At 47.2% G+C, this 23,486-nt stretch overlaps 1 protein-coding gene across 1 annotated transcript in view; it reads right to left on the bottom strand.

Annotated features, from left to right (window-relative positions):
• Positions 1–3,746: 3,746 nt before the first annotated feature.
• The window catches only part of Smg6 (Smg6 nonsense mediated mRNA decay factor), a 144,267-nt gene continuing 124,527 nt past the window's right edge, over positions 3,747–23,486 (bottom strand). Inside the window, exon 8 of the mRNA XM_053787030.2 lies at positions 3,747–3,853. Coding sequence (XP_053643005.2) covers positions 3,776–3,853 — 78 coding nt within the window. The 3' untranslated portion in view covers positions 3,747–3,775. The remainder of the gene's footprint in view (positions 3,854–23,486) is intronic.

The following is a 23,486-nucleotide window of genomic DNA, read 5'->3' as shown; positions in this document are numbered from 1 at the left end:
CCGGAACACCCTCCAGGTATACTGGGTGTTGATCCCCGGAACACCCTCCAGGTATACTGGGTGTTGATCCCAGGAACACCCTCCAGGTATACTGGGTGTTGATCCCCGGAACACCTTCCAGGTATACTGGGTGTTGATCCCCGGAACACCCTCCAGGTATACTGGGTGTTGATCCCCGGAACACCCTCCAGGTATACTGGGTGTTGATCCCCGGAACACCCTCCAGGTATACTGGGTGTTGATCCCCGGAACACCCTCCAGGTATACTGGGTGTTGATCCCCGGAACACCCTCCAGGTATACTGGGTGTTGATCCCCGGAACACCCTCCAGGTATACTGGGTGTTGATCCCCGGAACACCCTCCAGGTATACTGGGTGTTGATCCCCGGAACACCCTCCAGGTATACTGGGTGTTGATCCCAGGAACACCCTCCAGGTATACTGGGTGTTGATCCCCGGAACACCCTCCAGGTATACTGGGTGTTGATCCCCGGAACACCCTCCAGGTATACTGGGTGTTGATCCCCGGAACACCCTCCAGGTATACTGGGTGTTGATCCCCGGAACACCCTCCAGGTATACTGGGTGTTGATCCCCGGAACACCCTCCAGGTATACTGGGTGTTGATCCCAGGAACACCCTCCAGGTATACTGGGTGTTGATCCCCGGAACACCCTCCAGGTATACTGGGTGTTGATCCCCGGAACACCCTCCAGGTATACTGGGTGTTGATCCCCGGAACACCCTCCAGGTATACTGGGTGTTGATCCCCGGAACACCCTCCAGGTATACTGGGTGTTGATCCCCGGAACACTCTCCAGGTATACTGGGTGTTGATCCCAGGAACACCCTCCAGGTATACTGGGTGTTGATCCCCGGAACACCCTCCAGGTATACTGGGTGTTGATCACCGGAACACCCTCCAGGTATACTGGGTGTTGATCCCCGGAACACCCTCCAGGTATACTGGGTGTTGATCACCGGAACACCCTCCAGGTATACTGGGTGTTGATCCCAGGAACACCCTCCAGGTATACTGGGTGTTGATCCCAGGAACACCCTCCAGGTATACTGGGTGTTGATCCCTGGAACACCCTCCAGGTATACTGGGTGTTGATCCCCGGAACACCCTCCAGGTATACTGGGTGTTGATCCCCGGAACACCCTCCAGGTATACTGGGTGTTGATCCCTGGAACACCCTCCAGGTATACTGGGTGTTGATCCCAGGAACACCCTCCAGGTATACTGGGTGTTGCTCCCGGGAACACCCTCCAGGTATACTGGGTGTTGATCCCCGGAACACCCTCCAGGTATACTGGGCGTTGCTCCCCGGAACACCCTCCAGGTATACTGGGTGTTGCTCCCCGGAACACCCTCCAGGTATACTGGGTGTTGATCCCCGGAACACCCTCCAGGTATACTGGGTGTTGATCCCCGGAACACCCTCCAGGTATACTGGGTGTTGCTCCCCGGAACACCCTCCAGGTATACTGGGTGTTGCTCCCCGGAACACCCTCCAGGTATACTGGGTGTTGATCCCCGGAACACCCTCCAGGTATACTGGGTGTTGATCCCCGGAACACCCTCCAGGTATACTGGGTGTTGCTCCCCGGAACACCCTCCAGGTATACTGGGTGTTGCTCCCCGGAACACCCTCCAGGTATACTGGGTGTTGCTCCCCGGAACACCCTCCAGGTATACTGGGTGTTGCTCCCAGGAACACCCTCCAGGTATACTGGGTGTTGCTCCCCGGAACACCCTCCAGGTATACACCAGGTATAACAGTGATAACACTGGTGAAAACGGAGGTAACGTCTTCATAAGTGGAAGAACTGGTCGCTTCACTACGGGTTACACCGCTTTTATAACTGTTAATATCAACACTGTTATAATTGTTAAAATATAAAAATAAACAAAATACAAAAATACAAAGCCAAAAAAATACAAAACCCAAAAATATATGAAAAAAAATTGCAAAACCAAAAAAATACAAAACCCAAAGAAATACAAAGTGTAAAGACTAGAGTCATTGGTAAACTAGAAAAAACATTACAATAAACCTAACAAATTATTATTATAATCAAAAAGAAGCGCTAAGCCACAAGGGCTATACAGCGCTAAAAAAAAAAAAAACAAAGCCCACACCTCATTAAATGGATGAAAATTGTCAACGTTAAGAGAGAAGAGTTGAAAAAAAACATTAGTGACTACACAGGTGCTTATATCAGGTGAACCGTGACACCTCAAAGGTGCCTCACACCGTCTAGCATCACCTCAGATCACCTTAACACCCCTCCCCCACTATACCTTACATCACACCTCATGTTACCTCACACATTCTTATACCTCATTCCACCTCAGATAACCTTAAACCTTCCCCTTCCTACCACTTACAATCCCCCCCCCCCCTCACACCCACTTGAAACCATCTTTCACTCTCTCATACCACCTTGCATCACCTCACACCGCCTTACACCACCTTACACCACCTCCTTACATCACCTCACACCGCCTCACACCACCTTACATCACCTCACACCACCTTACATCACCTCACACCATCTTACACCACCTCACATCACCTTACACCACCTCACACCGCCTTACACCACCTCACACCACCTCGAGGCACTCCTCATTACACAGGTATTTCCTCCCATTATTGCCGACTACTGTTTTGTTTGTAATTAGCTGTCAGCCAGTAATTACAACAGTGTAATTAGCAAAATGGCAAATAATTTGTTTGTGAAACGCAGGTGGGGTAGAGGCAGGTTGTTCTGGCACCATGGTACCTTTATCTGGTTTAAAATCCATCTACTACACGAGGGTCATTAAGGTTGTGTACCACCTGTAAGCCATAAGTCAAGGATATTTCAATCCATATATATATATATATATATATATATATATATATATATATATATATATATATATATATATACATACTGTTCTCAGACTATACGTGCAGACATCGAGATGCATATACTAACAATGTGTCACAGATGGGTCTATGGAAGACGAAATGAACCCTTAAGTTGGCGAAGGTAAAAATTTAGGTGGTGTGTTGAGGAATCTGGGGAAAGTTTTATCCATGGAGGGGAAAAAGGGAAAATACACCAGAACATAGTGGTACCAATGCTTTTATATACATGAGTTTCAGGCAGGGGTTTTTAACACTGCAGCGAGGAGGAGGCGGCGGCTGGAGGCAGTGGAGATGTCATGTCTGAGAGCCATAAGTGGTTTGAATATTATGCAGAGAATTAGGAACACTGAAATTAGAAGACGGTGCGGGAGTTACAAAGGTATTCAAACGGTGGAGGACGGGACTGCAAAGGTGACTCAGCCATTCAGAAAACGTTGAGTATAACAGAATGGCAAAGGTGCATAAATACGGGATGGAGGGAAGGAGGCATAGCAAGTCATCCCAATAAGGTTGGAGGGGAAGGGATGAAGGAATGATTCACGAAATCGCAATAACACGATTGCAAACAAACCAAGGAACGGGTGGGGTTTGAACCCATGGCGAGTGAGTCTTAAAACTTCAGTAGCTTGCACAACGGCCTGGAGCTTTACGCCATGGATTCAAACCCCACCCGTTCCCTGGTTTGGATGAAGGAGGTTCCATATAAAGGACTGAGCATCCATCAGAGTGGATGCCAGTGAATTTTGGGCTTGACGTGATGCTGAAGTATGAGCACTGTAATAATAATAGTAATTCTTGGCTTGTGCAATGCCACAATAATGTTGAGAAACTATAAGGAGAGATGCGGGTACTTACTGTGTGCAGTACTCATGGGCAGCTGGAGGTGGGTTCCAGACACAACTGTGGTAAAGTAACCAGTCACACCAAGCCTGGAACAACAACAGTCAGGGTGCAGTGAATCACCAGTATATAAGAGGGGGCTGAAAAAGGAATGTGTCATGGTTGAGGAATGGTGAGGGTGAGAAATGACTGAATGGTACCTCCTTATATATATACAGGGAGGTACCACCTCTGGAACTGGACTGGGGATCCTCATCCTCAGAGAAGAGAATAAACGAACTTCAGGGAAAACTCAAGATTCTCCCCGGAGTTGTTTAAGTATTTTCTTCTCCTGCCACCCCTTATATTCTATGCGAACTTTATTTACAGACACAATACATTAACAAAAATACAATGGGAAATATATGTCGTGCCGAATAGGTAAAACCTGCGAATTTGGCTTAAATAGCAACCTCTTCCCGAATAAGGCAAACGAGTATTTGTGTATGTAATAATTTCGCAAAAATCATTCTGAACCGAATAAAAAGTATATATTTCATTGTGTTTGTTTATTATTAAATTATTATAAACTTATCTAAAATATATGTAGTTGGATTAGGCTAAATTAAATTGAACTTGTCATAAGGTTAAGTATGCTTCCTAAGGTTCTTTCGGTACAAAATTATTAATTTTTACATTAACATCAATCAAAAAAAAATATATCTTTAAACGTATAAGAGAAAATTTTAGAAAGAACTTAATTTTAAACGAGTTCTTGCTATGGAAGTAAATGCTTTAAAATACCGACACAATGGAAATATAAACACACATGCAGTATAATGTGATCCTTTATTGACAACGTTTCACCAACACAGTGGGCTTTTTCAAGTCACAAACAGATCTGTTTGTGACTTGAAAAAGCCCACTGTGTTGGCGAAACGTTGTCAATAAAGGATCACATTATACTGCATATGAGTTCTTGCTAATTGACCAGTTTTACCTATTCGGCACTATATACATATATATATATATATATATATATATATATATATATATATATATATATATATATATATATATATATATATATATATATATATATGGAGGAGGGCTCAGCATGAGTACACATTCCTGAACATAAGAAAAGTGTGCAACGCATAAATGTGATTTAATTTATGGTAGGTTCACACGCGCGCACTACTAGGCGCGGTTACGCACACCTGAACACGCACTAGAACGGAATATTTTTCCATACTGTAGGAAAATTTGTTCATGTAATACTAGAAATAACAGTAAAATATTTTTGAAATAAAGTTAGGAGAAAAATCATCTAACACTAGATATAACATGAATAAACAGAAGGATGGAGGCGGCGGCTGGAGTCTGTGTACGTAAATTAAGAGGGACGCTATACCGTCTATGGAGGTCCAGTGGTCGTTAACCTTCTTACACACGTGGGCCACATTCGATGGTCAAATGTGTGACGAGGGCCGCACGGGTTTGTTGACACTATTCCGTGTCGACACTACGTTAAAGTGAATTCATAATTTCATGTGAGGGCCGCTATATGTCGTGCCGAATAGGTTAAACTTGCGAGAGTAACGCTCTTCTTGCCGAATATGGCAATTTCGCAAAAATCATTCTGAACCTAACAAAAAAAAAAATATATTTCATTGTGTTTGTTTATTATTAAATTATTGTAAACTCATCTAAAATATATTTAATTTGATTAGGCTAAATTAAATTGCGCTTGTTATAATAATGCTAGGTAAGTTTTCTAAGGTTCTTTTAGTACAAAATTATTTTTTACATTAACATAAATTACAAAAAATATATCTTTAAACGTATAAGAGAAATTTTTAGAAAGGACTTCATTTTAAACGAGTTCTTGCTAATTGACAAGTTTTACTTATTTGGCACTAAAAAAAAAAAAAAAAAAAAAAAATATATATATATATATATATATATATATATATATATATATATATATATATATATATATATATATATATATATATATATATATATGCAAAATAACCACTGAGAAAGGATAGTGAAATTCCAAGCGCTTTCGTGACTTCTCACATAATGTGAGAAGTCACGAAAGCGCTTGGAATTTTACTATCCTTTTACAGTGGTTATTTTGTATATACTCAAATCACCTGTTTTTTGTGATCTTATTGCGCATATATATATATATATATATATATATATATATATATATATATATATATATATATATATATATATATATATATATATATATATATATATCTATATGGATGGATCCTGCCTCCACTACATCACTACCCAGGCTATTACACTTCCTGACAACTCTGTGACTGAAGAAATACTTCCTGACATCCCTAAGATTCATCTAAGTCTTCAACTTCCAACTGTGACCCCTTGTTGCTTTGTCCCATCTCTGGAACATCTTGTCTCTGTCCAACTTGTCTATACCTCTCAGTATTTATATGTCGTTATCATATCCCGGCTATCTCTCCTGTCTTCCAGCGTCGTCAGGTCGATTTCCCTTAACCTCTCCTCATAGGACATACCCCTTAGCTCCGGGACTAGTCTTGCTGCAAACCTTTGCACTTTCTCTAGTTTCCTTATATGCTTGGCTGGTTACCTGGAGGTTATTCTGGGGATCAACGCCCCAGCGGCCCGGTCCATGACCAGGCCTCCCGATGGATCAGGGCCTGATCAACTAGGCTGTTTCTGCTGGCCGCACGCAGTCCAACGTACGAGACACAGCCCGGCTGATCCGGCACTGACTTTAGGTATCTGTCCAGCTCTCTCTTGAAGGCAGCCAGGAGTTTATTGGCAATTCCCCTAATGCTTGATGGGAGGCTGTTGAACAGTCTTGGGCCACAGACACTTATGGTGTACCAATGGCTCCCCTACTTTTAATTGGGGGCATTTTGCATCGCCTGCCCAGTCTTTTACTTTCGTAGGGAGTGATTTCTGTGTGCAGATTTGGGACCATTCCTTCCAGGATTTTTCAAGTGTAGATTATGATATATCTCTCCCTCCTGCGTTCCAACGAGTACAAGTCAAGTGCTTTCAAGCGTTCCCAGTAGTTAAGGTGCTTGACAGAACTTATACGTGCAGTAAAGGATCTCTGTACACTCTCTAGATCTGCGATTTCACCTGCTTTGAATGGAGATGTTAATGTACAGCAGTATTCCAGCCTAGAGAGAACAAGTGATTTGAAAAGGATCATCATTGGCTTGGCATCTCTCGTTTTGAACGTTCTCATTATCCATCCTATCATTTTCTTTGCACGTGCGATCGTGGCACTGTTGTGATCCTTGAAAGTGAGATCCTCAGACATTACTACTCCCAGGTCCCTTACATTATTTTTCCTCTCTATTGTATGGCCAGAGTCTGCTCCATCAACCCCCACCACTACCACCCTTCCATTTCCACCCCACTTCCCCGCCGCTTTTTTTTTTCCAAAATTCATTTTACCGCTGCTGCTAACTACCAAAACTACTCCGCCGCCGCCCTAACCACCCTCCGCCGCCGCCACCCCCAACTCCGCCGCCGCTGCTTAACCCTCCCCCCAAACCGGGTGCTGCCCCCCCCACCCCCAAAGCTGCCCCTCCCCACCCCAAACCGCTGCCGCTCCCCCCACCCCAAACCCCTGCCGCTCTTAAACCTTCCGCCGCCCGCCTACCACCCCCAAACCCCGCCGCTGCCCCACCCCAACCCCCGCCGCCGCTTAACCACCCCCAACCCCGGGGCCCCTTTCCCCCACCCCCCCCCGCCGCCGGGAACAAAAACCCCGCTGCCGCAAACCCCCCCCCCCCGGGGCCGCTGCCCCCCCCACCAAACCCCGGCTGGGCCGACCAAACCCCACCCTACCGCTGCTGCCACTCCCCCGCTGCTGCCCCCCCACAAATCCCGTTTTGGGGTGCCCTTACCAAACCCCCGCGCCCGCTCTCCAAACCCCCCGCTGCCGGGGGCCGCTCTCCCCCTCCTTCCCGCTGCCGCTCCCCACCACCAAAACCCCCCGCTCCCCACCCCCACCCCCCGCTGCCGCACCCCCCCCCCCAAACCCCCGCCCCCCCCCCACCGCTGCCGCCCGCCAAAAAACCCCCCTCCAACGGGCCGCCGCCCCCCAACCACCCCACCGCCGCCGCCCCCCACCCCCACCGCCGGCCCCTGGCACCAACCCACCCCCTCTGGGTGCTGCCCCTCCAACCACTCTCCCCCGCTGCTCCCCCCCCTTCCGCCGGGGGCCAAACCCCCCCCAAACCCCTTTCCCTTCCCCACCAAACCCCCCGCCGCCACACCCCACCACCAAACCGGGTTTCTCCACCCCACCCCCGGGCCCCCGCTCCCCCACCAAACCCCCCGGCCCCCGGGAACCCCCCCCCTGCCGCCGGCCCCCAACCCCCCCCGCTGGGGGCCCCCCACCCCCCCGCTCCGCCACCAAACCCCCCCCGCTGGGCAAACCCCCCCAAACCGGGGGCCGGGCCGTTGCCCTCCACCCTCCTCCGCTGCTCAACCCCAACCCGCTGCCGCCCCAAAATTCCCCCGCTGCTGCTCCCCCCACTTCCCCCGCTGCTGCTCCCTCCTCCACCCCGCCGGGCCGCCCCCCCACTCCACCGCTGCTGCCCCCCAACCTCGCCCCGCCGCCCCAACCCCCTCCCCCCCCCTGCCACACCCCCACCCCAAAAACGCCGCTCCCCCTTTTCCCCGGGTGGGTGCCCTCCCACCCCCAGCTGCCCCCTCAAACCCCCACCCCTGCCGCTGCCAAAACCCCCCTCCCCGCCGCCGCTAGCACCCCCCCTCTTGGGACCCCAACCCCTACCGCCGCCCTCCAAACCAAAACCCCCGCTGCCCCCCCCCCAACCCCCGCCGCTCCCCCCAACCCTCCCGCCGCAACCCACACCCTGGGCCCCCCACGGCACCCCGCCGCCGCTCCAACCCCAACCCCGCCGCTCTAACCCCGCCAAACCGCCGCCTCCACCCCCAACCCCCCGCTGCCGCCCAAACCCCCTCCCGCCGCCTAACCCCCACCCTCTCCGCCGCTGCCAACCCCCGCTTCCCCGCTCTCCAACCCTCCCCGCTGCTAAAACCAAACCCTCCGCCGCTGCTCCAAACCCCACCCTTAAACCGGGGGCCGCCGCCCTCCAACCACCGCTGCCGCTTCCCCCTTCCTCTCCGCTGCTCTCCCCCAATTCCCGCTGCTTTTCTCCCCCCCCTGCCACCAACCCCCCCAATTCCAGCGGCCCGCCCCCCCAACCTGCTGCCCCCCCCCTCTGCGCCGCTCTTCCCCCACACTCCGCCGCTCTCCAAACCCCCTCCGCCGCTGCTGCCACCCCCTTTTTTTCCCCCCCGCTCTCCCCAACCCGCTCACCCCACCCGCGCCGGGGGCCAAACCCCCCAACCCCGGGAACCCTCTCCGCCGCTCCCCCCCCCCCCGCTGCTCTTCCCCACCACACCCCCACCCCCCCCACCCGCCGCCGCCGCCTCCAACCCTCTTTCCCGCTACTCCCAAAACCCCTCCGCCGCTGCTTTCAACCCTCTCCGCCGCTGCTCCCAACGGCCGCCTCCACACAACGGCTTCTTTTCCCCCTCTGCCGGGAACCCCCCCCTCTTTTTTGGGGTGTTCCTCCCCCCAGCTGCTCCCCCTTAACCTGCCGGCGCACACCCCCCTCACCGCGCCCCCCCCCCCTCTGCTCGGGAAAACCCCCCCTCTGCCGGGGGCCCCCCCTAAAATAGCGGGGCAAACCCCCCCCCCTGCGCCGCTCTTCCCACCCCAAAACCCCTGCCGGGGGCACCCCCCCTCTGGGGGGCGCCCCCCACCCTCCCCTTTCTGCCCTCCCCCCAAAAACCCGCCGCTGCTCTCCAACACTGGGGCCCCTAACCCCCAACCCCTGCTGCCGCCCACCCCCCTTCCCCGTTTCTGCCCACCCCACTCTCCGCTGCCGCTCCCCCCACCCGCCGCCGCCGCTTCCACCTTACCCCGCGCTGCTCTCCCCCCCAACGCCCCCGCCGCTCCCCACCCCAAACCCTGCTGCCCCCACTCTTTTCCGCTGGGGGCCCCCCCCCTCTCTCGCTGCCCCCAAAACCACCCCCCGCCGCTGCTCCCCCCCACCCTCCGCCGCCCACCACCCCCCCTGCCGCTTTAAAACCCCCCTCCGCTGCTGCCCCCAACCCCTCCGCCGCTACCCCCCTCCCCCGGGGCCCCCGCCACACCCCCCACCCTGCGGGTGCCTCCCCCACCCCCAACCGGCCCCTGCCCCCACCACCACCCCCGCCGCTGCCCCACCCCCAACCGCCGCCGCTACCACCCCACCCTCCGGGCGGCCCCAAACCCCCCACTTTCCGCTGCTGCCCTCCACCCTTTTCCGCTGCCGCTCTTTTCCCCCCTTCTTTCCCCGCCGCTACCAACCCACCCCCCTTCCGGGCTGGCCCCCACCCCCACAACCCGCGCCGCTTACCCCAACCCCTCCGCCGCCGCTTACCCCCAACCCCCTGCCGCCACCCCAACCCCCAAACCGCCGCCCCCCCACCCCCTGCTGCCCCACCCCACCCAACCCCCCCGTTGCCGGCCCCAAACCCCAACAACCCCGGGGGCAACCCCCCTTCCCGGGGTGCTGCTTCCCTCCCAACGGCGGCCCCCCCCGCCCTCTGGCGGCAACCCCCCTCTGCGGGGGCCACCCCCCCTCCCAGCCGGGGGCCCCACCCCTCTCCGGGGGCCCCTGCCCTCCCCCCCAAAACCCGCTGGGCCCCCAACCCCGCTGCTGTACCACCCCCTTTATGCTGGGGGCCCCTCCCCCCTCCAAAACCCGGGGTGCCGCTCTAACCCCAACCCTGCTGGCCCTCCCCACCCCTGCTGCCCCCCCCCCCCCAACCAACCCCCGGCTCCCCCCCAAATTCTGCCGCCGCTCCCACCCTCTCCGCTGCTGCCCTCCCCCCCCCGCCGCTCTCCAAACCCTCCCCCGCTGCTGCCAAACCAACCCTCTCCGCCGCTTCCCCCACACCCCCGCCGCTCCCCCCCCCCAACCCCTTTCTGCCCCCACCCCCTCCCCTGCCGCCCAACCCCCTGGGTTTTTGCCACTCCCCACCCTCCGCTGCTGCCAACCCCCTCCACTGCTGCAAACCACCCTCCCCGTTTCTCCCCTTTCCCCTCTCTGTTGGCTGGTTTCTCCCCCCCTCACCCCTGCTTGCTTAAACCCCCCCCACTCTGCTGCCCCACCCCCCTCCGGTTTCACCCCCAACCCTCCGCTGCTGGGTCCCCCAACCCCCTCCCGGGGTTTCCCCCCACACCCCCCCACTGGGGTGGGCTCACCCCCCACCAACGTTTCCGCCCCCCCTCTTAACCCTTTTGCTCCCCCCCCACCCTACACCGTTTCCGCCACTCCCCCAACCGTGCCGCCTCTCCCCAACCCCTTTCCGCTGTTTTAAACCAACCTCCCGTTGGGTTGCCATCCCCCCTCTACCAAGCTGCTGCTCCCCCCCACCAAAACTGCCGCCGCCACTCCAAAACCCCCTTAAAACCTTTTCCGCCTTAACCACCCTCCGCTGCCGGGTTAAACCCCACCACTCCCAACCGGGTTTCTGTTTCCACCACCACCCAACCCCCCACTGCGGGAAACCACCCCCCCACCAACCGTCCACCACTCACTCCTTTCCGCCGCCACCACCAACACCCGCTGCTGCCCACCACCCTAAAATAAAGCTTTCTGCCACCTCCCCCCACTCTGAACATTTTCCAATTTCTATTTTGGCTGGGGGATATTTTTTTCAAACTGGATATATCAGGGGTGTCTTTTCTTCTTTTGATAATTACAGGTGGAAAAAAAAAACTGGGTATGTTTCCGTGTCATTCAGCTCCCGGGGTGGTTTCTGATAAAAGCTGTTTTAAAAAAAGTTAGTGAGCTGGGGGGCTTGGGGTGCAGCAATCCTCAATTTTCAACAAATGTTTATCAGCTACGAGAGCTGGAGTTACACTTGAAAATTAACCCTCTCTCAAGACAGCCTGTCCCATACAAAGGGGGAATTTAATTTTATGAAGATTCGCCATCATCCCGGAACAGAAAAGAGAAAAAACATAGGGGGGGCAGAGAAAAATAATGGTGGGAAAAGGCCTAGTGGAAGTGGGGAAAGGGGGCCAAAGGGTGGGAAAAAGGGGTAGTGGGAAATGTTGGGGGGAGGGCTGGGGAAAGGGGGGGAAAGAGGGCTAGTGGAAGTGGGGGAAGAGGGCCAGTGGGGTGGGGAAAGAGGGGGAGTGGGGGGTGGGGGGAAAGAGGGGGGTACTGGAAAGGGGGGGAAGAGGGGGTGGGGAAATGTTTGGGGGAAAAAGGGGGGAGGAAATGTGGGGAAAAAGGGGGAGTGGGGGTGTGGGGGGGGAAAAGGGGCTAGTGGAATTTTGGGTGGGTGGATGTGAGAGCCTTATATTTGGACCAGAGAGACTCCATCACAAGAGCTAATCTCTAACTTCTGGATATAAAATTTCACATTAGGGTGTGACCCATGAGTCCAAGAAAAGTTGTGGTCACTTTTCACACTTAGGTGTGACCACATTGCCCCGGCCTCTCTTCATTCATCTATTTCTATTTCACAAATATTATCTCCTATTACAAGTATTTTTTTTTCATAAAAATCCATAAGCCCACCAATATTTCTATTTTGTTAAATTTACCTTTATAACCAGTTATTATATCCGGGGACTACGTAAACTACTGAAGATTACTTATTTCTGAACATTCACCTTCACCTGATCCGACTGTCTGAACATTCACCTGGTCAGACTGCCTGAACATTCACCTGGTCAGACTGTCTGAACATTCACCTGGTCAGACTGCCTGAACATTCACCTGGTCAGACTGCCTGAACATTCACCTGGTCAGACTGCCTGAACATTCACCTGGTCAGACTGCCTGAACATTCACCTGGTCAGACTGCCTGAACATTCACCTGGTCAGACTGCCTGAACATTCACCTGGTCAGACTGCCTAAACATTCACCTGGTCAGACTGCCTGAACATTCACCTGGTCAGACTGCCTGAACATTCACCTGGTCAGACTGTCTGAACATTCACCTGGTCAGACTGCCTGAACATTCACCTGGTCAGACTGCCTGAACATTCACCTGGTCAGACTGCCTGAACATTCACCTGGTCAGACTGCCTGAACATTCACCTGGTCAGACTGCCTGAACATTCACCTGGTCAGACTGCCTGAACATTCACCTGGTCAGACTGCCTGAACATTCACCTGGTCAGACTGTCTGAACATTCACCTGGTCAGACTGCCTGAACATTCACCTGGTCAGACTGCCTGAACATTCACCTGGTCAGACTGCCTGAACATTCACCTGGTCAGACTGCCTGAACATTCACCTGGTCAGACTGCCTGAACATTCACCTGGTCAGACTGCCTGAACATTCACCTGGTCAGACTGCCTGAACATTCACCTGGTCAGACTGCCTGAACATTCACCTGGTCAGACTGCCTGAACATTCAATGTTCCTTCATCAGTCTTTAAACCAGTATCGGGGAACTGTGTCGCCCGTCCGGGTTTAATGTTTCCACATGGAAATAATGCAAATGTCCCTAAAGCAGGAACTGCCTCAGTTGTATCACTACAGATGTATCAGTATAGTTGCATCACCACAGTTGCATCAGTTACATCACCACAGTTACATCACCACAGTTGCATCACCACAGTTACATCACTACAGTTACATCACCACAGTTACATCACCACAGTTACATCATCACAGTTACATCACCACAGTTACATCACTACAGTTACATCACCACACTTGCATCACTACATCCTGCGAGACAAAAAATGACTTCGTGGAAAACATGCATTACCTGTTACTCTCAAAAGCAAGTCCGTGGAAAGGTTATCCCTCTCTCCCCCTCACTAATTCCCTTCATTTACCCACCATCTTCCTTGTATAAACTCCGAGATAACTTTTTGCACGTTTAGTGCGCTCAACCACTCTTGGGATCATTTATACAGACTTTGAGAGGCTACGACGACACGCTCTTCGCTCTTCGTCGATATTTATCTCATCTAGTCATCCTCTCTGAGGAACTTCCAGTGTTTGGCTACTGCTTCGTTGTTATCTAAAGTCCTTTGGCAGACTCGAGGTTAAATCACTAGTCTCTAGGCTGCCCTGTTGCAGTATTTTCTACTGACAGAGGTTTTCACTGTTTCGTGGAACCCTAGGGTTCCATGGAACTTGTCGGGGTTTACCGTGGCATGCCATGAGAGACTGAACAGAAGTACGATAAAATAATAACTGGAAATTGGCGGCTCGTACACAGTAGGAAATAGCTCACATTTTGAACATTTCTGCACAAGAAAAAATGCTCCCGTGGCTTCTTACCATGTTAGTTATAGCATAATATAAGCAGGTGAAGCTCATGCTATAGCAGAAAGTGTGAAAAAAACAATTGAAAATGATCTAGTACAATGTATTGTAAACGAGAACTATTGCAGAAAAATTTAGTGTGTCTGACAATGTACTTTATAAACGCATGAAGGATGCGTCTAGAAGCATCATCAGTAGAACTTGTAAGACGAGTAAAACAGAGTCCACTATGTTCCTCAATAATGAATCCGCCAACATTGTAACTTTTACAACATTACTTGTGAATATTGTTACATGAATTTCCTACTGAGGAAGATACACTTACCTGCAATCCTCTTCCAACCAAAACTACGGATGAACAAATATTCAAGTTCATGAATTTGTTTATGAAAAAAAAAAACTGAAACATTCTGACATTTATGTTCCAGCAAATGTACAGACTGAGCCGCAGTTATGGTAGAAAAAATGCTACGCGCTGTGGAATAAATAAATATATCTCCACATTGTGACGAGAACCATTATCTTTATCTTCATGATCTTGTAGTTAAAAGGATGTCACATGAACTAGTGACATCAGTGAGGTAGCCAAAATTGTCATTTTTATGAGGTCAAGCCACTCAATTCCAGGATATTTAGAAATGGGAAGTTTGCATAAGACACGACTGCTTCATACAGAAGTTTGATGGTTATCTCCAGGAGAAATGCTATCTTGATTTTACAAGTTTCGAGAACACAGGTCTGGTTCAACAGTGTCCCCTCTGAACTTGCAAACAAATTAAGCAGCAAATGCTAGATGCAGAAACTTGCATACTTGGCTGATATATTTATCGCATCTCACAGAACATACTTCAATACAAGGTATTAACGTAGCCACAGTAACTCCAAAGTTCAGAGCAAAATGCATACAATTCAGTTTACTAGTAAATTCAAACTTTGATAAATCTTGAGTGTTTTCCAAAGTGAAAATATCAGTGAAATTGTGAAAATTTTGGCGATACATCTTTCTGAATTTGTGTACCATAAAGAGAAAATATTTACCGTCTCTCACAGAAACACAGACTGGGCTAAAAATACTTTTCACACACATGTCACTGAATTTCCACTAAAAGAAAAGGAACAATTTATATTTTGACTGATGTCTTGAAACAAGATTTCATCATTCTCAACATATTATTACTTTCAGGATTCAGATGGTGAAAGAATATATTGCAGACGCCACACCACCAGACTGGAAATATCTTACTGGTTTGGCAACAACGTAACTCTGCAAGATAATTTTTTCTTAACACATATCAACAGGAAAAATTAAGAAAGGAGATTAATGGATACTAGGTTGTTGGACAGCAACCGTCCAGGGAGGCTCAGTCCAGACCTGTCTAAAGAACATGAAATGCAAGCCTGATCATTTTTTGGTACGCTTGATTTTTTTCTGTCTCATGAACAGGTAAGTCTTGCTGTTTAACGAATATGTAAGATGACAGGTAACTCTGTTTCGCGAAAGATGTGGGTTAACAGGTAAATCTGTCTGTTCAACACATAAGATAACAGGTAAATCTGTCTGTTCAACACATAAGATAACAGGTAAAGCTTACAAACATCTACTGACATTTAGTATACACAAACCTTTTCTTTTCTGCGTGTTTCATAACAGTTCTTGATCGTGTAATAATTTCCAACCTAGGAGGACTGGTCTGAGACCGGGCCGTGGGGAAGGGACTTTCCAACCTAGGAGGACTGGTCTGAGACCGGGCCGTGGGGAAGGGACTTTCCAACCTAGGAGGACTGGTCTGAGACCGGGCCGCGGGGAAGGGACTTTCCAACCTAGGAGGACTGGTCTGAGACCGGGCCGTGGGGAAGGGACTTTCCAACCTAGGAGGACTGGTCTGAGACCGGGCCGTGGGGAAGGGACTTTCCAACCTAGGAGGACTGGTCTGAGACCGGGCCGCGGGGAAGGGACTTTCCAACCTAGGAGGACTAGTCTGAGACCGGGCCGTGGGGAAGGGAATCCTCACAACCACAATTAACAGAAAACAGATAGAAAATGACCTTCAAAACAGAAGTAACATTAATTAACTGCTCCAGCTATTGAACTTTTATCCAACGAAAAGTAATCAATCACACATTACCTATTACATTTACCCCATCAGTAAATGACGAAGTAATCCTCTTTATTATTCGACAATAAAAATAATTATTTTTATACTATTTACTCTATAAATGTATCAATAAATGTAAAATCTTTTACAATATACAATATACACGTCACATCAAGTAATTTAAATTATTATTATTTCTATAATTTTATCATTAACATCTGACCTCTTTGTTCAGGGTTCAGGGATTTTTTTTGGTATGTAAAGGTTCCGTGACTTTAACAAGTTTGAAAACCACTGCCAGTCGATGATATCCTGTAATATACTGTACTCTACCCTCCTGTAATATACTGTACTCTACCCTCTTGTAATATACTGTACTCTACCCTCCTGTAATATACTGTACTCTACCCTCCTGTAATATACTGTACTCTACCCTCCTGTAATATACTGTACTCTACCCTCTTGTAATATACTGTACTCTACCCTCCTGTAATATACTGTACTCTACCCTCCTGTAATATACTGTACTCTACCCTCCTGTAATATACTGTACTCTACCCTCCTGTAATATACTGTACTCTACCCTCCTGTAATATACTGTACTCTACCCTCCTGTAATATACTGTACTCTACCCTCCTGTAATATACTGTACTCTACCCTCCTGTAATATACTGTACTCTACCCTCCTGTAATATACTGTACTCTACCCTCCTGTAATATACTGTACTCTACCCTCCTGTAATATACTGTACTCTACCCTCCTGTAATATACTGTACTCTACCCTCCTGTAATATACTGTACTCTACCCTCCTGTAATATACTGTACTCTACCCTCCTGTAATATACTGTACTCTACCCTCCTGTAATATACTGTACTCTACCCTCCTGTAATATACTGTACTCTACCCTCCTGTAATATACTGTACTCTATCCTCCTGTAATATACTGTACTCTACCCTCTTGTAATATACTGTACTCTACCCTCCTGTAATATACTGTACTCTACCCTCCTGTAATATACTGTACTCTACCCTCTTGTAATATACTGTACTCTACCCTCTTGTAATATACTGTACTCTACCCTCCTGTAATATACTGTACTCTACCCTCCTGTAATATACTGTACTCTACCCTCCTGTAATATACTGTACTCTACCCTCCTGTAATATACTGTACTCTACCCTCCTGTAATATACTGTAATATACTACTCTACCCTCCTGTAATATACTGTACTCTACCCTCCTGTAATATACTGTACTCTACCCTCCTGTAATATACTGTACTCTACCCTCCTGTAATATACTGTACTCTACCCTCTTGTAATATACTGTACTCTACCCTCCTGTAATATACTGTACTCTACCCTCCTGTAATATACTGTACTCTACCCTCTTGTAATATACTGTACTCTACCCTCTTGTAATATACTGTACTCTACCCTCCTGTAATATACTGTACTCTACCCTCCTGTAATATACTGTACTCTACCCTCCTGTAATATACTGTACTCCACCCTCCTGTAATATACTGTACTCTACCCTCCTGTAATATACTGTACTCTACCCTCCTGTAATATACTGTACTCTACCCTCCTGTAATATACTGTACTCCACCCTCCTGTAATATACTGTACTCTACCCTCCTGTAATATACTGTACTCTACCCTCCTGTAATATACTGTACTCTACCCTCCTGTAATATACTGTACTCCACCCTCCTGTAATATACTGTACTCTACCCTCTTGTAATATACTGTACTCTACCCTCCTGTAATATACTGTACTCTACCCTCCTGTAATATACTGTACTCTACCCTCTTGTAATATACTGTACTCTACCCTCCTGTAATATACTGTACTCTACCCTCCTGTAATATACTGTACTCTACCCTCCTGTAATATACTGTACTCTACCCTCCTGTAATATACTGTACTCTACCCTCCTGTAATATACTGTACTCTACCCTCCTGTAATATACTGTACTCTACCCTCCTGTAATATACTGTACTCTACCCTCCTGTAATATACTGTACTCTACCCTCCTGTAATATACTGTACTCTACCCTCTTGTAATATACTGTACTCTACCCTCCTGTAATATACTGTACTCTACCCTCCTGTAATATACTGTACTCTACCCTCCTGTAATATACTGTACTCTACCCTCCTGTAATATACTGTACTCTACCCTCCTGTAATATACTGTACTCTACCCTCTTGTAATATACTGTACTCTACCCTCCTGTAATATGCTGTACTCTACCCTCTTGTAATATGCTGTACTCTACCCTCTTGTAATATGCTGTACTCTACCCTCTTGTAATATGCTGTACTCTACCCTCTTGTAATATGCTGTACTCTACCCTCTTGTAATATACTGTACTCTACCCTCTTGTAATATGCTGTACTCTACCCTCTTGTAATATACTGTACTCTACCCTCTTGTAATATGCTGTACTCTACCCTCTTGTAATATACTGTACTCTACCCTCCTGTAATATACTGTACTCTACCCTCTTGTAATATACTGTACTCTACCCTCCTGTAATATGCTGTACTCTACCCTCTTGTAATATGATGTACTCTACCCTCTTGTAATATGCTGTACTCTACCCTCCTGTAATATGCTGTACTCTACCCTCCTGTAATATGCTGTACTCTACCCTCCTGTAATATGCTGTACTCTACCCTCCTGTAATATACTGTACTCTACCCTCCTGTAATATACTGTACTCTACCCTCTTGTAATATGCTGTACTCTACCCTCTTGTAATATGCTGTACTCTACCCTCCTGTAATATGCTGTACTCTACCCTCCTGTAATATACTGTACTCTACCCTCCTGTAATATGCTGTACTCTACCCTCTTGTAATATGCTATACTCTACCCTCCTGTAATATGCTGTACTCTACCCTCCTGTAACATACTGTACTCTACCCTCCTGTAATATACTGTACTCTACCCTCCTGTAATATGCTGTACTCTACCCTCTTGTAATATGCTGTACTCTACCCTCTTGTAATATGCTATACTCTACCCTCCTGTAATATGCTGTACTCTACCCTCCTGTAATATGCTGTACTCTACCCTCCTGTAATATGCTGTACTCTACCCTCTTGTAATATGCTGTACTCTACCCTCCTGTAATATACTGTACTCTACCCTCTTGTAATATGCTGTACTCTACCCTCTTGTAATATGCTATACTCTACCCTCCTGTAATATGCTGTACTCTACCCTCCTGTAATATACTGTACTCTACCCTCTTGTAATATGCTGTACTCTACCCTCCTGTAATATATTGTACTCTACCCTCCTGTAATATGCTGTACTCTACCCTCTTGTAATATGCTGTAATCTACCCTCTTGTAATATACTGTACTCTACCCTCTTGTAATATACTGTACTCTACCCTCTTGTAATATGCTGTACCCTACCCTCTTGTAATATGCTGTACTCTACCCTCTTGTAATATACTGTACTCTACCCTCTTGTAATATACTGTACTCTACCCTCTTGTAATATGCTGTACTCTACCCTCTTGTAATATACTGTACTCTACCCTCTTGTAATATACTGTACTCTACCCTCTTGTAATATGCTATACTCTACCCTCTTGTAATATACTGTACTCTACCCTCTTGTAATATACTGTACTCTACCCTCTTGTAATATGCTGTACTCTACCCTCTTGTAATATGCTGTACTCTACCCTCTTGTAATACTCTGTACTCCACCCTCTTGTAATATGCTGTACTCTACCCTCTTGTAATATGCTGTACTCTACCCTCTTGTAATATGCTGTACTCTACCCTCTTGTAATACTCTGTACTCCACCCTCTTGTAATATACTGTACTCTACCCTCTTGTAATATACTGTACTCTACCCTCCTGTAATATACTGTACTCTACCCTCCTGTAATATACTGTACTCTACCCTCTTGTAATATGCTGTACTCTACCCTCTTGTAATATACTGTACTCTACCCTCTTGTAATATACTGTACTCTACCCTCTTGTAATATACTGTACTCTACCCTCTTGTAATATACTGTACTCTACCCTCTTGTAATATATTGTACTCTACCCTCTTGTAATATACTGTACTCTACCCTTTTGTAATATACTGTACTCTACCCTCCTGTAATATGCTGTACTCTACCCTCTTGTAATATGCTGTAGTCTACTCTCTTGTAATATGCTGTACTCTACCCTCTTGTAATATGCTGTCCTCTACCCTCTTGTAATATGCTGTACTCTACCCTCTTGTAATATGCTGTACTCTACCCTCTTGTAATATGCTGTACTCTACCCTCTTGTAATATGCTGTACTCTACCCTCTTGTAATATGCTGTACTCTACCCTCTTGTAATATGCTGTACTCTACCCTCCTGTAATATACTGTACTCTACCCTCTTGTAATATGCTGTACTCTACCCTCTTGTAATATGCTGTACTCTACCCTCCTGTAATATGCTGTACTCTACCCTCCTGTAATATACTGTACTCTACCCTCCTGTAATATGCTGTACTCTACCCTCTTGTAATATGCTATACTCTACCCTCCTGTAATATGCTGTACTCTACCCTCCTGTAACATACTGTACTCTACCCTCCTGTAATATACTGTACTCTACCCTCCTGTAATATGCTGTACTCTACCCTCTTGTAATATGCTGTACTCTACCCTCTTGTAATATGCTATACTCTACCCTCCTGTAATATGCTGTACTCTACCCTCCTGTAATATGCTGTACTCTACCCTCCTGTAATATGCTGTACTCTACCCTCTTGTAATATGCTGTACTCTACCCTCCTGTAATATACTGTACTCTACCCTCTTGTAATATGCTGTACTCTACCCTCTTGTAATATGCTATACTCTACCCTCCTGTAATATGCTGTACTCTACCCTCCTGTAATATACTGTACTCTACCCTCTTGTAATATGCTGTACTCTACCCTCCTGTAATATATTGTACTCTACCCTCCTGTAATATGCTGTACTCTACCCTCTTGTAATATGCTGTAATCTACCCTCTTGTAATATACTGTACTCTACCCTCTTGTAATATACTGTACTCTACCCTCTTGTAATATGCTGTACCCTACCCTCTTGTAATATGCTGTACTCTACCCTCCTGTAATATACTGTACTCTACCCTCTTGTAATATACTGTACTCTACCCTCTTGTAATATACTGTACTCTACCCTCTTGTAATATGCTGTACTCTACCCTCTTGTAATATACTGTACTCTACCCTCTTGTAATATACTGTACTCTACCCTCTTGTAATATACTGTACTCTACCCTCTTGTAATATGCTGTACTCTACCCTCTTGTAATATACTGTACTCTACCCTCTTGTAATATGCTGTACTCTACCCTCTTGTAATATGCTGTACTCTACCCTCTTGTAATATGCTGTACTCTACCCTCTTGTAATATACTGTACTCTACCCTCTTGTAATATGCTGTACTCTACCCTCTTGTAATATGCTGTACTCTACCCTCTTGTAATATGCTGTACTCTACCCTCTTGTAATATGCTGTACTCTACCCTCTTGTAATATGCTGTACTCTACCCTCTTGTAATATACTGTACTCTACCCTCTTGTAATATACTGTACTCTACCCTCCTGTAATATGCTGTACTCTACCCTCTTGTAATATGCTGTACTCTACCCTCTTGTAATATGCTATACTCTACCCTCTTGTAATACTCTGTACTCTACCCTCTTGTAATATGCTGTACTCTACCCTCTTGTAATATACTGTACTCTACCCTCTTGTAATATACTGTACTCTACCCTCTTGTAATATACTGTACTCTACCCTCTTGTAATATGCTGTACTCTACCCTCTTGTAATATACTGTACTCTACCCTCTTGTAATATGCTGTACTCTACCCTCTTGTAATATGCTGTACTCTACCCTCTTGTAATATGCTGTACTCTACCCTCTTGTAATATGCTATACTCTACCCTCTTGTAATACTCTGTACTCTACCCTCTTGTAATATGCTGTACTCTACCCTCTTGTAATATACTGTACTCTACCCTCTTGTAATATGCTGTACTCTACCCTCTTGTAATATACTGTACTCTACCCTCTTGTAATATACTGTACTCTACCCTCTTGTAATATGCTGTACTCTACCCTCTTGTAATATACTGTACTCTACCCTCTTGTAATATACTGTACTCTACCCTCTTGTAATATGCTGTACTCTACCCTCTTGTAATATACTGTACTCTACCCTCTTGTAATATACTGTACTCTACCCTCTTGTAATATGCTGTACTCTACCCTCTTGTAATATGCTGTACTCTACCCTCTTGTAATACTCTGTACTCCACCCTCTTGTAATATGCTGTACTCTACCCTCTTGTAATATACTGTACTCTACCCTCCTGTAATATGCTGTACTCTACCCTCTTGTAATATGCTGTACTCTACCCTCTTGTAATATACTGTACTCTACCCTCTTGTAATATACTGTACTCTACCCTCTTGTAATATACTGTACTCTACCCTCCTGTAATATACTGTACTCTACCCTCCTGTAATATACTGTACTCTACCCTCTTGTAATATGCTGTACTCTACCCTCTTGTAATATACTGTACTCTACCCTCTTGTAATATACTGTACTCTACCCTCTTGTAATATACTGTACTCTACCCTCTTGTAATATACTGTACTCTACCCTCTTGTAATATATTGTACTCTACCCTCTTGTAATATACTGTACTCTACCCTTTTGTAATATACTGTACTCTACCCTCCTGTAATATGCTGTACTCTACCCTCTTGTAATATGCTGTAGTCTACTCTCTTGTAATATGCTGTACTCTACCCTCTTGTAATATGCTGTCCTCTACCCTCTTGTAATATGCTGTACTCTACCCTCTTGTAATATGCTGTACTCTACCCTCTTGTAATATGCTGTACTCTACCCTCTTGTAATATGCTGTACTCTACCCTCTTGTAATATGCTGTACTCTACCCTCTTGTAATATGCTGTACTCTACCCTCTTGTAATATGCTGTACTATACCCTCCTGTAATATGCTGTACTCTACCCTCCTGTAATATGCTGTACTCTACCCTCTTGTAATATGCTGTAGTCTACTCTCTTGTAATATGCTGTACTCTACCCTCTTGTAATATGCTGTCCTCTACCCTCTTGTAATATGCTGTACTCTACCCTCTTGTAATATGCTGTACTCTACCCTCTTGTAATATGCTGTACTCTACCCTCTTGTAATATGCTGTACTCTACCCTCTTG

The sequence above is a fragment of the Cherax quadricarinatus genome, chromosome 48 (genome assembly GCF_038502225.1).
Source record: "Cherax quadricarinatus isolate ZL_2023a chromosome 48, ASM3850222v1, whole genome shotgun sequence".
NCBI lineage: Eukaryota > Metazoa > Arthropoda > Malacostraca > Decapoda > Parastacidae > Cherax > Cherax quadricarinatus.
Note: the sequence above shows the minus strand (reverse complement) of the source record. Positions and strands in the feature narration are given on the sequence as shown.